Below are 16,625 nucleotides of genomic sequence, written 5' to 3' on the forward strand. Positions count from 1 at the left end.
GCAATTAATATCTTCAGACACCTATTTTATGGCCCAGAAAAAGTTATTCAACATTTTTCTTCAAATCAAGGGAACACACATATCACAGCTGTGTCTACCTGCTTAGTAGGTCACCTCAGTTAAGAAACAGGATCCTGATGAAACCAAGAACCCAGATATGTTTCCTCTAAAGGACACTCACCTTCACACAGCAGGAAACTCATTTAACAGTCACAGCCTGTGCCTGTAACCCCTGCCAGGGGTCTAACAATTATGTGCCCCTGCTTACTAGGGGGAAAAGGCCATAGAACAAAGGGCGCCACGTTAACTCAAGTGATACTGGGAGAACCACCCTAGGGGGATGTCCTAGAAGTGATGAGTCAAGAGGGTTATATTCATAAACAAAGAACAAAATCTCATTTCCACCGACATTACAGAAGCATATTGCTTCATGCATCCATTCCTCATCCTACAATGTTTAATTTGGAGCCAAGCCAAACTAGTCAGTGGAAATGCCACACTCAGGATCAGCACACAGGCAGGGAAAAAAGGCAAGAAATAATCCTGGTGCCTACATATATATTGGATACTACAACAGCACATTTCCCATGTTCATTTCCAGCCTCAAAAGCTATTCATGTATATGGCAGTTTTTTGCTTACTAAATTGCAATTTTGTAGCAGAGTAATACAGTTATAATAGCATCTCAGAGAATGCCATTCATCTCAGAGTTAACTCTACATGATCTACAATTATGACTATCATTATAACCCATTAATACAAAACTAGTCATGAGGGCTCAATTGACTACATGTTCCTCTGCCAGTTGGAGGTTTGGCCACATTCCAGCAGCTGCTTGGAAAATGGTAAATAATAATTGGCATAAAAAGGCAAGATTCGCTTTGTATCCTAAAGCCTCTGGCGCCCCACAGCTAGCCCTGAGCATGGCATCAGAACAGCAGAAGAGAGAACCTCCTGTTCCTGCCTCATCCCCAGCTTCCTTAAAGGACATCTGCCACAGCCATTGACCAAAGTGGTCCCCCGCACATGCCCAAGAAAACTCAGATCTGTCACTGTTTCTGAACAAAGCCACTCTATTCATGTGTACATTCTGTATTTGGCAAGCTAGGGGACAGGCCCAGCAGCCTATGGGGCAGGATTACTTAAGGGCAGACAAAAGGTCCTTCTGTCCCAACATATCTTACTTAGCTTGCCCTGGTGCCTGACATCGCCACAACTGCATAATCCTTAAGAAGTGACATGACAAGTAATAGACAGTTGCACTGAGTAGGTAGTAAGTTTCCTGGCAGGGTTTAGACATAGGCGGGATTAATGTATCTCAGTAAAAGCCAGTATAAATTAACAGAGAGCAAAGTTCCAAAGAAAGGGCAACTTTTTGGGTAACTCTGTCTAGGGTAGATCATAATTAGGTAACATTTTAGATTTTTTTTTTTCATGTCCACACATGGTTCCCTCTTCAGATTAAGGACAATCTCAGTCTCCATCCCAATCAAGTTCCCTGTGGAATCCTAAATGTAAAGTTGTAAAAGCACAAGTGAAAAGTGACAATACCTGTAACCCAGAAATTGCCGTGGGGTATGGTGAGAGTGCTGTCGACCCCAAATTCCTTCCCAGCAGCGGGGTCATGGGGGTGCTGCTGGTTGTGTGGGTAGCACGCCAGTATGCCTCCAGATACTCTCCCAGATGTTCACATGCATCCTCCAGCTGATTTTCATCCAATATAACATCAAACATTTCCTGCAGGTGACAAGAAAAATTCATTTTACTTACACTTTAGGTCTTAGACAATAAAACCTAAAATTCCACTTAATGCAGATAATAGTGTTTCTAATGTCTAATAGCAAATATCAGATTTGAAGGGCTGTCCTGGCAGTTTCTAAAGTTAAACTCAAGTGAAGAGCTGCACAGTTAACCATGTGCCAGTTCGGACATTGACATAAACATGGGAGTGCTCATTAAATATTTAGATCTTTCATTATTTAGAAGAAAAAGATGAAGTAAGTGTAAAAGTATTATAAGTAGAATATAGTGAAAAGATACACGTATTCACATCTTTATCCATATAGTCCTGTATAGCTAAATTATCCTTACTTTATTTCATTTATTTATTTATTTATTTTTTAAAGATTGGCACCTGAGCTAACAACTGTTGCCTATCTTTTTTTTTTTCCTGCTTTTTTCTCCCCAAAATCCCCCAGTACATAGTTGTATATTTTAGTTGGGGGTCCTTCTAGTTGTGGCATGTAGGATGCCACCTCAGCATGGCCTGATGAGTGGTGCCATGTCTATGCCCAGGATCCAAACCCTGGAGCGCCGAAGCGAAGCGCAAGAACTTAACCACTTGGCCACGGGGCCGGCCCCCTATTCTTACTTTAGAATATTAGAGAAGCAAGTTAATAGCATTGAAAGAGGAGTCCTAAAAACGTTTTAGGCAATGACTATATCATTGGAATAAATATTTCATTTCCCAAAGTAAGTATGTTGATGGAAACAACATTTACTAAGATAGTTTTCAGAATGTTTTTGAAAATGTTATCTGCTTCATGATAAAACAAATGGAAAGACGCTTTAGGATTTATAGCAGAAAACCACATTATAGTGATTTCTGCTACCAGCAGATGGTGGTGTGATATGTGAAAGGGTTAAAAAAGAACAAGAACCAGGAGTATTTAATTGTAGGAGAGAAGGACTGTCACACATAAGTATCTGGTGCCCATGTTTCTGTCAGTAAGGACTTTGTCGGACATCTGGCCTATAATCAGGAAGTGTTCTTCCACCCCAAAGGAGCAGAGTGGCCCCTCTGTCACTGCAGCATGGTTGGAAACATAGACAGGATACACCCAGGACACAGATTCCCTGGAGTGACAGAAAACCATGGCACCTCACAAAGAGAAAAGCCATTCCACAAGTAAGTGAAAGCACTCCCCAACTTTCGACAGCTGGAGCCGCACCTTTCCTCTCTCACCACCTCCACCACCATCCTCCTGCTTTTATGAGTTTATTTTACCAAAAGAAGAACCTCCCAGTAATGAATCAAATATAGGGTTACCGCCATTAGCACTGATACTGCAGTTGGATTGTAGGTTAATGGCAATAGGATGGCTCTGAGTTGGCGGCGGGTCAGCTGACTCACTCTCATCCACGTGAGGGCTTCCTGAAGCAGAAGTCACCATGGAAAAGATCTCTCCTCCAACATTTACTATTTGAATGTTTTCATCACATCAAGCTCTACTGAACATTTTGACTCTAATTTGCAAAGCAGTTTGGGAGTTCTTGGAGCAGTGAAAAATGTTTAGCAACTAGGAAAAGAATAAGGTGACTTCAGTCCAGATCAGCTGGTGTTTGAGAAGGCTCAGCCAGTTCAACTCATGTAGAAACCTTCCCTCCGTAAGATTTATTAGTAGATTTCCAATGGTTTTCTGCATATTTTATACATTCATCAAATATTACTCAGTACCTATTTTGTGCTAGGCATTGTGGGTCTACAGTGGCAAAGAAAACAAACATCATGCCTATGCTCAAGAAGCATACAGTCTGGTAGGAGAGACAAGTATTAAAATCCATCATAATCTATGTCTGGGACTTTAATTCAGAACAATAAAGAGACTAAACCAGTTAATGTTTAGAGTTGCAGCTTTAAAGGTCTGGATTTAGAAGGAGGCCCAGAGAGACAAATGAAAGTTGAACTTATGAGGGAAGGGAAATTACGAGTAAGTCAAAGAATTCTATCTGTAGAAGAAGTGAATAAAACAGGTAGAGAGAAGCAGAGACACAATGGAAGAAAGAGACCATACGGCCCATGAGAGACTGGGAAAACAGCTAGTTCCTGCAGTGTCTGTCAACATATATCCTTAAAATAGATCCCCTTTTCCACTAAAGGAACTCAGTGGAGTTTCTGTCTCTTGTAATCAAAAGCCCTCTCCCTCCATAAATGTAAACATCAACACTTACAAATATAGAGTCTGAGAATTGTCCATAATGCTCTGATATAAACACTGTGTTCTCTGATAGCATTGCAATGCTTTCTTGAGTGGGACAACAATAACCCCACCTCAAGGAGCGTCCACAGACTCAGACAGATGACACAGGAAGAAGAGGAAACTGGGCAGCAAGGCACAAAGGACCACTCTCTCAGCCACTCCAGGCTAAACCTGTCCACAGATTCTACACTGTATGTGATCTGGAGTTTGCTGTTTACATAGTTTTACGTTAACTGTATAATTGACTTGCATAGGTCTCATTCTATCATGCGGGTTCTCAACCATGTGTAGTCTCAATAAATCATTTTCCTGCTTTCATAAAGTCCCAAGTTAAAGACCCCTCCAGGGACACTGGGACTGAAGGTCCTGACTATCATAGCCAGGACCACAGAGCCCAGAGAAGGCAAAACCAGGTAAGCAGCCACCATTGCAGGATGTTATTTGAATAAGGTTTATATCTACTTGGCTGTTCCATATGTTACACTGTCACAGCTGCAGACACAATTAAACATACACATAGTAACAAGTAACTTTAATAAAGTCCTTTCTCTTTGCCGATGGATAGAATTTGTATATATCAGCACACGGCTGTTTGCTTAAGCCTCAATCATTTCTAGGAAACTATGCCTTTGCTCAGATACAAAGACAGCTATACGATGAAAGATGATTTGAAACTGCTTTTAGGCTTTCAAAAGCACAGAGGAAAGCAAATTTCAGCTTTTGAATGAATACTGACATATGCGGCTTATTTTCAACTAAGAAGGATTTCACAGCCTATATATCTGTGACAATTCTTCTTCTCAACTGTTTAGAAAATAACACAGCTGATTAGACCAGAGCGTTAGAAAGCGAGTACAAGAGAAAAAATTTTTTTAATTATACATGAAATTCAAAGAGAAGCAGCCCAATGAATTATGCAAACCAGCTTTGCCAATTTTTCATAAATTGAAAGGTTCAAGTCTGGTTAGCTCCTTACTGTGCAATACCTGAGGCCTGCAGCATGGGACATGGATTTAGAGAGCTATCCATCTAATCAGCAGAAGAGGGTGTAGGTAATGGGACAGTCACAGGCAGTGAACAGTTCCCCACTGGATGATGCCACGCCTTTGGTGACCGCTGTAGATAAAGGTAACGCTGAGCTGTTTTCAAAGCACTGCCACGGGGAATGCCCCTGACATTCTTTGATGGGGTATTTTCTTCAGCTGAGGTGGGCAGAAATAATGTGGCTGTCGAAGTAAATAAGGAGTGAACAGAAGAGTCAAAACAAACCATCAGAAAACCAGGCACAGTAGATCCGTTTTCTGGATAAGGTCTTTCAGGAAAATTAAAAACTAAAGCTTTATAAATAACAAGAGTGAAAACATGCCTCTGACTCATCCAGTGGTTCAGAGAACTAAAATGTCAGGGCCGAGAGAAAGAGAGACACTGAAGGTGAATAAAATGGAAAGGAAGATCTGCAATATATATATTTCTTAATGGTAAGTATTTAGCGGTCTGTCTGGTTCTCCCTTCACAGAGTATCACCAACTCCTAGGGAAGGCACCTGAATGAATTAGGGCAACCAACTCTCCTGGTTTGCCTGGGAGTAAGTGTTCCCAGGTATTTGAGACCACCAGTGCTAAAATCTGGAAAATCAAGAGAGAATTGGAATGGTGGGTCACACAAGTTTTTACAGAAGATAGAGCACGTTTCAGTTCCTACACTGAGGATTGCAGCAAGTTCCATTAATTTCTTTTACATTCCTTTGGGAGGGAAGTTACAGAGAGGGAGTGGGTAAGTCTTTCTTTATGGCTGTGAAATACATACTCTCCATCAAAGAGGGGAGAATCTCATTAAAAACTAACATACAATTCCTAATATGTTTTATCTAGGAAGTTGCTATTGAACATTTTTTGATAAAAAGTTTCTAAAACTTAGAAATTAATTTTGCAGTTTAATTTTAGCTATTTTTAAAGTTGGTATATTACTGAATATTAGCCAGCCAGGAGGTTAAATATATACAAACTCTCCCATTATATATGCATTGCTTTATATTTATTTGTTGGGCAGAGATAAAACCCCATGTGGGGCATCTATGCTATTTCTAGATGGAAAAAAGAAATAATAGGGGCGAGCACACTTTTACTTCTTTGCTGTTGGAATAAAGAGACCCTAAAATTGCCACCATTAAAATAAATGACTGGCAAATATTATTCGGTAAAATAAAATGGCTGAATGGCAAAATATGTAATGCTAGTTATAAAATAATCAAGCAATGTTTCTTTCATACCAAAACTGCTTTCTTTAAATTATTAAAGCTTTTGAAATCCTGAGTACTTAACTCACTGGTCCACCAGTGATAGGAAACTGGAGTTTAAAGTTAAAGGGTTTTTGAAAGATCTAGGACGTCTTATGGGGATAAAGGAAAGCCTACCAATATTATGGGGCTCTAGTGGTTAGTCCCAGGTAGTTTCCATTTTAATGAGCTAAATGGAAAAGACAATCAGAATTCTTGCCATTAATTGGTGGGGATAACATGAAGGCAAAGAATACAGTGACTTTGACCTCTTCTAATTCCTCTCTCTTCATAATGGGTGACATTCAGTAGGAACTGAAATTCATTTTCCTCACCACATCCCTCCATCCTGTCCATTCTTATTCTTCAAAGGTTATAACATCTACCAGCGTTATTGTCTACAGAAACGGCACCCAGTGTTTTTGTTAAGTTCATATTAATCCAACACTTTAAATTATAGCATTGGAGGAGTGAGCTACCCCTAATTCTGTATATCCAAGTTCAGAGGCTGAAATCCCTGCGCCAGGAGTTGTCTCCTTTGAACTGAGAGAAACCAGATTCCTCAGGGCTTTGCTTCATGAACAAAACATCTGAAATCGATTACTCTCTTTTTCAAAAGTTGTATTATGAATTAAACTATGAACATCCAGGAGCTCTGTAATAATCAATGCACCAATGGGGATGACACCTCAAACAGAAGGGTGAATCCACACGATTCTAAATAATTTAAATAAAATTACTGGAAAAGAGTGGTGGAAAATTACTACTGTGATAGCAATATGATCAAGGATACTGGGCACTAACATTCACTTTAGAGTTCCTGTGTTTAACAGAATAAATCTGAGTCCATTCAGCAATGGAAAATAAAGTCTGATAGAAGAGAACTACTATGGTTACTGTAATGTTAGAAGTTTGCATGACTGTGCAGGAGATGAGCGCCCCTCTTGCAGAGAGAGTGATCAATGTCATTTTACCTGCACAAAAAAATTACACAGCTCCAAGAGCCACAGGGTCAGCTTTTGGTAACACAAGCTAGCTTGTAACTAAGTAGGATTAAAGGATTACATTTCATTTATATATTCAATTGTCTGCCTATCTGCTTTTCTCACCATGCACTATGCAGCTCTTATTACTATAGCACTAGAGCAATTTGAACTTTGACCTTCTTAAAATGTACTATTTTCAACTTTTCCTAAAAGAAAAAGGGTACTGACGGCTGGTAGAAGCAAAATGAAATCTAACAATATGATGAACAGATGTATATCCCAAGTACAAATACAGGCTCATCATATAAAAATATATACATAAAAAATGGGCTTGTGGGTCCTAGACTCACAGGCCCCTTTTCTCTCTGCATCCCACCTTTTCTTCTGTCAATCCAGAGCAGGGACGGAAGGAAAGTCCTCCTCCTTCCAGAATAGAACTATTCAGAAGCCCATCCTCCCAGCTCATCTTCCTGTCTGTGGCAGATTAAAAATGGCCACAAGGTTTTTGACACTCTCTGCATTGAGATGGAGGGTTTGTCTTCTCTCCTTGAATCTGAGCAGCCTCTGTGCCTCCTTTGACTAGCAGAATGCCACGGAAGTCAGGCAGTGCCAATATCTAAGCCCAGGATCTAAGCTTAAGATATTGGAATACTTGCTCTCGGAGCCCTAGGAGCTACCATGGCAGAAGCAGATATCCCTTTTGGGAAGCTCCCGTGGACAGGCCCTGAGACTGCCCAGAGAGACAGAGTCCCTGCTAGGGACCAGGTCAGCCGCCAGCTGAATACCACAGGGTCATTGTTTTAAGTCACTAAGGTTTGGGGTAGTTTTTTGCACAGTAATAGATAACCAGAACCTTGTCCTAGAACAAGGGTAGCAACCTTGGTGGGCTGGCTACGTTGGTCCTGCCTCCTGCTTCTATAAACAAAGTTAGACTGGAACACTCCATTCATTTACATATTGTGTATGGCTGCTTTCCTGCTACCAAGGCAGAGTTGAGTAGTTTTGTGAAGAAGACCATATGTCCCACAAAGCCTAAAATATTTCCTATATGGCCTTTTACTGAAAAAGTTTGCTGACCCCCTCCCTTAGAAGATGCCTTACTCATGAAATTCATGATTCTCTCTCCAGGAGAATATATCACAACCAGCCTGTCACCATTCACCATCTAAAGTCTTTCTAGACTCGGAGACAGAGATCCTACACTGACTTTGGCCAAGGCATGTGACCTTTGAAAAGCCAGTTCCTTTCTCTTGGACTCAGTTCCATCACTTGTAAAATGAGGAGGTTGGACTGGATCTGTCTTTCCCTAGAAGTGTTCCATGAAACATTAGACCCATAGGATGCTCTGTGGAAAAATGGTTCTATACTCAAAATTTAGAGGAAGCACTGCACACTGTCTATCCTAGAGGAGATGTCAAATGCTCATGAGTATATTAAAACTTCTGCAGTAAAGAAACAAGTCTACCTTTGTCTGCATAAGTGTCTTCTCAAACATTTTTGATATCAAGGTTCTTTCTTCATAACACCTGTTGACATCACAGGGAACCGGTATTGGAAAGAACACACTCCAGGAAATACTATACTGGCTTCTCTCAAGATCTCTTTTCGCTTCCTTAGTCCCTGAGTCTAGGATTCATCCTTCTGGCTACAGAGAGTTAACTTTTTTTTTAAAGATTGGCACCTGAGCTAACATGTGTTGCCAATCTTCGTGGGTTTTTTTTCCTCTTCTCCCCAGAGCCCCCCAGAACATAGTTGTATATTCTAGTTGTAAGTCCTTCTGGTTTCGCTATGTGGGATGCTGCCTCAGCATGACCTGATGAGCGGTGCCATGTCCACGCTCAGGATCCGAACAGGTGAAACCCTGGGCCTCCAAAGCGGAGTGCGTGAACTCAACCACTCAGCCACGGCGCCGGCCCCAAGAGTTAACTTTTTTCGGTACTTTTAGATTTCCCTTTCTAAAGACTGCTGCCTTTAATTTCTTAGCAATGTGAGACTCTGCCAGTGTAATCTGCTGACTTTTCAGACTGGAGATGCAGTGGCCAATTAAGGAAGCTGCAAATTCTCCTAGAGGAACTAAAATGACACAGTGATCACCAGTCTTCAGATGACAATTATAATTATGGTCTTGAAGTAAAGCAGGGACAAATGCAGACACATTTTTAGATGACTGCTAGTTTTTATCAGCCGAAGATTTCTTCACACGTGCCAAAAGAGAGTGTACGATACCCTCTTAGCATTACAAATGCTATTCACACAATATCAAATGAATATGTTTAATAATGTAAACAGTGTTTAGAAAATATTAAATACAAGGTAACCTTGCGGATCCAGACCGCTTGTTTAAAATTTGTTATCTGACCAATTATATAAAACAAGGAATTGTTTATTCTGCTAAGATAATGATAGAGCAAGGCTGTTTTCCTAGTGCAGGAGGCTCGCTAAAATTCCTGATATGGGGACAAGTCCTAAAGCATCTTGCAGTATTATTTGCATTTCAGAAGGCATGTGTCTTTTCTTGATTCCAGCTATTTCAGATGTAACAAGTTGTACTATACACACAACTACCCAATGATCAACCCTCTCAGCAGCTAAAATACTTCAATTTTGGGGCCGGCCTGGTGGCACAGCAGTTAAGGTTGCACGTTCCGCTTCGGTGGCCCGGAGTTCACTGGTTCGGATCCTGGGTGCGGACCTACACACCATTTATCAAGCCGTGCTGTGGCAGGCATCCCATATATAAACTAGAGGAACAGGGGCACAGATGTTAGCTCAGAGCCAGTCTTCCTCAGCAAAAAAAAGAGGAGGATTGGCAGCAGATGTTAGTTCAGGTCTAATCTTCCTCAAAAAAATAAATAAATAAAATAAGCTACTTCAATTTTAATAGAACACAAGTATTTTCTCTAGTAACTATTAGGAATAAATGTTAATAAACCATTCTCATACAAAGATTAAATTAAAAAGAAACAAGTTCAATTCAACTAAAATGCATCTCAAGGAATTACTCAATGACACTTCTTATAACATTATTGCCCAAAACTTGTGTATATATTAACGTAAACCAGTGGTTTTCAATCAGGAGCGATTTTTTTTCTCCAGGGAACATTTGGCAACATACGGAGATATTTTTGGTTGTCATAACTTGGGGGTTGCTAATGGCCAGGGATGTTGCTAAACATCCTACAATGCACAGGAAAGGCCCCCTCCCCACATCAAAGTATTATCCAATCTAAAATGTCAATAGTGCTGAGATGGAGGAACCCTGACCTAAACCACTCTTTTAATTCATAAGAAATTTACAAAGTAATATCTGTAAGCTTACTTATGATCTACCAAATTGTTTGCCAAGAGTTGATTTAGCGAACTGTAATCTTGTTAGACTATATATTCCTTGAAAGCATGAACATGCCTCTGTCTCCCTTGGACCTAGCAAGGTATAAGGCCTAATGCTTACACAATGTTTGCTGAATGCCTTTTAGTTCTTGCCAAGAGGGTTGACTGTAGGTGAGCCACACTGAATTGAGATGACTAAGTATTTTGACTTTGTCCGATTTAACCACATGGAGACAGAGATACCGCGTCCTCAGACATGGCCACACATCGTTCTGTAGAAGTATCTGATCTTAATGATGTTCTGAAACAATGAGGCTATCACCTGACTTGATACATCTTCTGCTTATTTTTATACTCTCCTCTTCCCTGGGCTCCACAACCCTCGTGGTTTCAATAATATCTCTGTGCTGATCACTTCCAAAATCTAGACGGAATCAGGATTTCTCTTCCTCCCCTACAGTAGCTCCAGTAAGTTTCTAAACTGAGGACTCAGCTCTCTCCTCTAGAAAGCAAGGAGAATGTTATCTACCATGGCGGTCATAGAGAGGCATGCCCAGATGATTTCCCCTTGAGGGAGAACCCGTTGTGACGAGCGCAGTCAGCAGACAGCTTCCTGATGCCGCACCTTCAGGACCCACAACAGCATTCAAGCCCAGCCCATCTTCTCTCTCCAGGCTGCTCCCAGCCTGAGACTGAGCACAGCATGGGACATTTCTGCCCAACACGAGATTCCTCTAACTGGCAATCTTTGCTCTGGGGATCCCCATCTCTGTGACTGAGATTTTCTTAAGGCAGCATCACAGTCTGAGGCTCCTCCTACCCATTTCTCCTTCCATTCCCCTTTCCTTTCACTGGATCAGAACTGCATCAGGTCTGAGGGTTCTCCCTGTCTGTTCTGTCCCTTTTCCCTTTTATCTCTCACAGACATTTTCTCCAATAAATCTGCACTTCTAATTCCATTTAGGTGTCTGCTTCCCAGAACACTAACAAACTGGTACAACTATCCTTATAGGATTGTTCCAAAAACTGGAAACAGTAGCATAGTTCCTGGCTTTTGGTAGCTGCTCAATAAAGGTTAGCTTCCTTCAACTGGGCAGCATTATAGAGACAGAGACTAGGTAATACATTCTTCTGTGTTCGCTCAGTGTTTTAATCATGCATTCCATTGTGTAAGTGGACTTCATTAGTAGGCAATGTAAAGTCAGACTTCTTAACAGAGCACTCCAGACTCTAAGCTATCCAAATTATCTGCAGGCAGGCAACCAGGTGTGTATGGGTGTGAATAGGAGGGAGGGGTTGTAAGGGGAGGAAATTGGCTTTGGAGCCAGATGGATCTAAATCTAATCCTCATTTGCTGCGGCACCTTAGGGAAATCATTTAACCTCTCTGTCTTCAGTTGCCTCGACTATATAATGGGGTAATACTGCCTACCTTACTAGGTAACTGTGAGGTTTAGAGATAATCTATGTAAAGCATCTAGCACAGTGTCTGGCCCATTGTAAGCCTCTAATAAAAGGATGCATTATTACTCTTACTTCCTGTACATCCTTTCATTCATTCAGTCAGTCAATAAATATTTATTGTGGGCCTAGTGTGATAGGAACTTGAGATACAAGAGTGAACCAGACAGGCACGGATCCTTACAGAGCCTGACAGGTTAGGCATGGCACAGCACAAACTACATCCAGTAATCATAACTGAAACACTTAGATGGTACTTATTAGGTGCCAGGCCCTGTTCTAAGAGTTTTACCACATATTCACTCACTGACTCTTTATACCAACCCAGCGAGGTAGGTACTTGCTCAAGATTACATAACTAGGAATGTAGTCCCTCATGTGGATTAGCGCGGATCTGAACCCAGGCAGTCTGGCTGCAGAGTCTATACTTTTAACAGCTATGCTGTGTTGCCTCTCTAAACATCTGAATTGGATTTTATGCTTCTACAGAGCATCAACGATCCTTACAAAAGCATATAAAAATTCCAGTAAATCAACTCAGTAAGAAAGACAATTATTTCCTTTAGAGAAACACAGGCACAGAAATACTAAGTCAGCCGAGCAGGTGTAGACACTGAAAGGCCACTGGTGATCCACGCAATAGCAGTTACCACCACCCACCTCCCACCATATGCTTGGCTTCCAACTCAGCAGCTGTTTTCTGGCAATGGCAGTGGTAGAAAAGTTGCTATAACATGGTTTTTCATCTTACTTAACCCTGACCTCTTCATCTGCTATAACCACAGGGTCCTTCTAGTTCCAATAAATTCTCAGCCTCCAGTGTCATAATCTTTTATACCCATCAGAACTTTCTGGCAGAAAGTTAGAGGAAAGTCAAATCAGTATGTTTTAGTTGTTCTTTTCTTTTCATAAAAGTGTCCACATGACTGGATTAAGTAGTTTGCTGAGTGTTTGCAAGGTAGTCAATGTAGCAGTAAGGACATTGAACACCAGACACTAAGTTCATTCCTTATTACATGGTAGAACCACCCAGTTCAGGATGCCCGAGTGTAGCCAACACAACAGCAGTGGTTTGTGCCAAGAAATCCCTTAGGTTTATGACAACATACCATCATCACCATCATTCTAGGATAAAAATGACAATGCTAATATGAAAAAAAACCCACTCTCTACTAACTAGTCAATAATGATTAAGACAAATAATGACCATACTTACTGGGGGGCATTGTGCAAGTTTATCAGCTGCCACCAGTTGAACGTTTAAGTGTTTACTTTGGGACTTTCCTCTAGATTTAATCAACCGCTGTAAAACCTAGTAGAAGAAGACATGAATCTGAGATACTGTCAACGAGCTGAAAAAAAACCCAAATAAACACGACCTTTTTGATAGCCTGTTTAGGCCTGAGTATTAACAGAGAGGACATATATGTATGACAAATCATATATATAATATGACATCATCCACTTACACTGGCTTTCAGTTATAGTGGATTTGATATGTTCATCCTATTCTCGCTCGCTCTATGTGAGGTCGTGGTGAGATCTTAGGTTTCTGCCCTAGATTTTACCCAGAGATTTCAAAGAGAGCCCTGCAAGAGTGGAGGAACTGATCTGTACCAGGTCATTTATGTCCAAATTCAGATGAGTAATATTTTGGTTCACTATCTCAATGTCAGATAAATATCAGAGTCATATATTTGGTCCTTTTTGTCACAGATAATTATTGGGGCATTCCAGTTTAATTTTACATTAATAAGACAATTTCATGATAGAAACCTAGGCAGAACATTTGCACTGGGTGTATTGCTATATATAAACCAGTGATATATCCATGTCTTTTGGGCACTGCTGTAACTGCGTTTTGCCATATACTCCCCTCTCCCTTAGATTTTTTTAAGCTGCAACAGGGCACTCCCCACAACAGTACTAGTCTGTGAGGATCTATGATACCTCAGCACATATGTCCACAAGAGTCCACATTCCTACACTTATGGACCTCATGGCAACTAGGGCAGGGGATGCAAGGGGCTGACATCTACTCCACTACAATGAAGGTGTTTGAATCCCTTCAGCTCTAAGTCAAAGAGACCTCCAAGTGGTCAAGGGCAATTTCAGTCCATTCTAATGACTCCCAAAAGGTCCTGGTTTGGTCAGGATTCCTCAGCTCATCCTGCACAGAACCAGCACCTGAAGAGATGGAAGATCTGAGGACACTAGAAGGGTTGGGAAGGGCATAGCTTCTTTAGACATTCTCCACCTGTGAGAGGAGACTACTGTTCTGGTTGGAAGTTGAAGTGGCATTTAAGCACTAAAATGGACTCTTGGAGGCACTGAAAAGAAACTGATTATTTAGGTCATACTTTCCAAGATTATCTATTTCATATTAACTTTTTAGAACATCATCTCTTTTTAAAAAGGAAACAATGCCCAAATCAAAAGAGACCAATTTGAGGCTGTCTCACTTTTATTTTGATCTCCCCTCGTGGCATCAAGATACATGGCAAATACCCCATTGTGCTTAATGATGGAATAACTATCCCTGTAAGGATCCAACCTAAGCATAAATGTGAGGGTCTGTAATATTCCTGTAAGAGATTTTACACAGTGATGTCTGACTTTATATATGATACATACAGATACCTTCCTTGAACTCTGTACTTTCTCTACTGGGGAGAGAATATAGGTGATACAAGAATCAATATTACCCAAGAAACTTACCAAGATAGAACCTAAAGTCTCCGAAAAGCCAGATTTCACTTTTCCTCACCTTTCTTAACTCTTTGTTTCTATTATATTCTTGCATAACTGCCTGGTTGGGGGGGGTCACAATAGTTTCTTGAAGGAATGGGCTATTCTTTACTTGCTATCTCAATTTCTAGAGTCTGTAACAACTGTAGGAACTCAAAACTGTGCTCATTAAAAGGGTTTCAACAAGACCTTCTCATTGCCCACTAATAAAAACGCACAGAGCAAAGAATATTTTTTAAAAAACGAGCTTCTAATCCTTAAGGCAGAAATGAGCTCATTACCTTTGGAGATGAGACTTTTACATGGACAATAATTGGTGCTAAGGAAGTCTTTATAAGTTGTGCTGGGTGATTGATGGTGTCTGCATCAAGAACGACCAGCTGCAAAGATCTTGCCAACTCAAAGATTCTTTCAATTTCACTTTGTACTTCCGCTAAAAGGAGGAGAAATAAAGAACAGGTCACGGTTATCTTTATTAATGAGTTCTTATATTTAAAAAATAGTACCCCTTTATGATATTTTTCTACACTGCAAAACAGAACATTTTGAATTTTCATGGTCCTATCTAACTTAAGATCTTTTCTAAAGAAAGAGAGATGTATTGAGTTTTGCACAAAATCAAACAGCTGGTGGAAAAAATTGAGATGGCTCTCTTGATTTGCTTCTTACACTCACTCTAATATTTAGCTATTTATATAGCTATGTTGTTTTTGATTGTGGCTTTGTTCTAAAGAACTTTTATTTTAGCTATGGAAGCTGAAACTACCTTTGAGGAAACAACTGAAATACATGTGCAGAGCAACAGCACATGGAAAGCAAATCACACTGAAATATTTCCACCAATCAACAACTTACATATTAATATTTTATGGATATGTTTAAAAAACTTCCCACAACTCATCTGTTTTGACTGATAGGCACATTTTGTATCCCTGGTTAAATATTCTGGGTCTACTCTTACAGTCAGCATATTACTAGGTTTTAAGTGAAGTATTAGGGCCAGTAGACTTGTTCTAAGGCATAATTATCTTCAGTATTTAAAAACAACAAAACTAAGACCAATTATATTAAAATGCTGCAATGCATTTCGATGCAAATCTATCTGGCTGGCTGTAATAGCCAAGTGACCCAAATCTGTTCAAATGAAAAAATCTAGTTATTTTCAATGTCTGAAGCAATCCAGTTATTTTTTTAAGCAAAATAGATTATCTATAAAAACATAATATGGCTTTCTGAAATATAAAAAGCTTTTATATATATATTTTATAAATCACCTGACTTATTGGTTATGTCCAAAGTCTGAATTAGACTATTTAATTTTCAGAGAGATGCTTTTGTTTTGCATTTTACTTACTTTTGTTTTTGGCTGTACGTGTGACCTAACAATGTAATCCCATCCAAGTTACACAGAATAGACAAAGCTACCTAATTTAAATTGCTTCAAAGATGGCCTAGGAAAAAAGGTTACATTGCTCTAAATATTCTCATTGGAAAGGGCTCGTACCAGAACCCCATGATTTCTCTTGCTTATCCAGCATGAATTCAAGTTCACGTCACCTACCAGAAAGCTCTCCCTTCCAGAACCAAACAGATTGACAGGGTATGTGGGATCATGAATGCTCAAGACTATCACGTAACTCTATTTTCTTGGCATTGCATAGTAGTATAAAATTCTTATTCCCCACAAAATCACTGATGTTTAATGCATAATCTATATTAGAAGTAAGAATTTAAAGAGTCAACAAATCTACCATTTTTCATATTATCCAATACCAGTGAGCTGAAAGATTTCATGTTGCTTTAAAAGGTGACTAGCTTTCAAGATATCAATGTAAAGAATTTGGGC

At 40.0% G+C, this 16,625-nt stretch overlaps 1 protein-coding gene across 8 annotated transcripts in view; it reads right to left on the reverse strand.

Annotated features, from left to right (window-relative positions):
• CACNB4 (calcium voltage-gated channel auxiliary subunit beta 4) overlaps window positions 1-16,625 on the reverse strand; it is a 236,151-nt gene that overhangs the window by 5,280 nt on the left and 214,246 nt on the right. For all 8 annotated transcript variants that reach the window (XM_070507761.1, XM_044768908.2, XM_070507762.1 and 5 more), the window contains 3 exons: window positions 15,061-15,212; window positions 13,248-13,343; window positions 1,552-1,737 (listed from right to left, as the gene is read on the reverse strand). In XM_070507761.1, the coding sequence (XP_070363862.1) occupies window positions 1,552-1,737; window positions 13,248-13,343; window positions 15,061-15,212 (434 nt within the window). The remainder of the gene's footprint in view (window positions 1-1,551; window positions 1,738-13,247; window positions 13,344-15,060; window positions 15,213-16,625) is intronic.

Source organism: Equus asinus, chromosome 4, assembly GCF_041296235.1.
Source record: "Equus asinus isolate D_3611 breed Donkey chromosome 4, EquAss-T2T_v2, whole genome shotgun sequence".
In the NCBI taxonomy this organism is placed as follows: domain Eukaryota; kingdom Metazoa; phylum Chordata; class Mammalia; order Perissodactyla; family Equidae; genus Equus; species Equus asinus.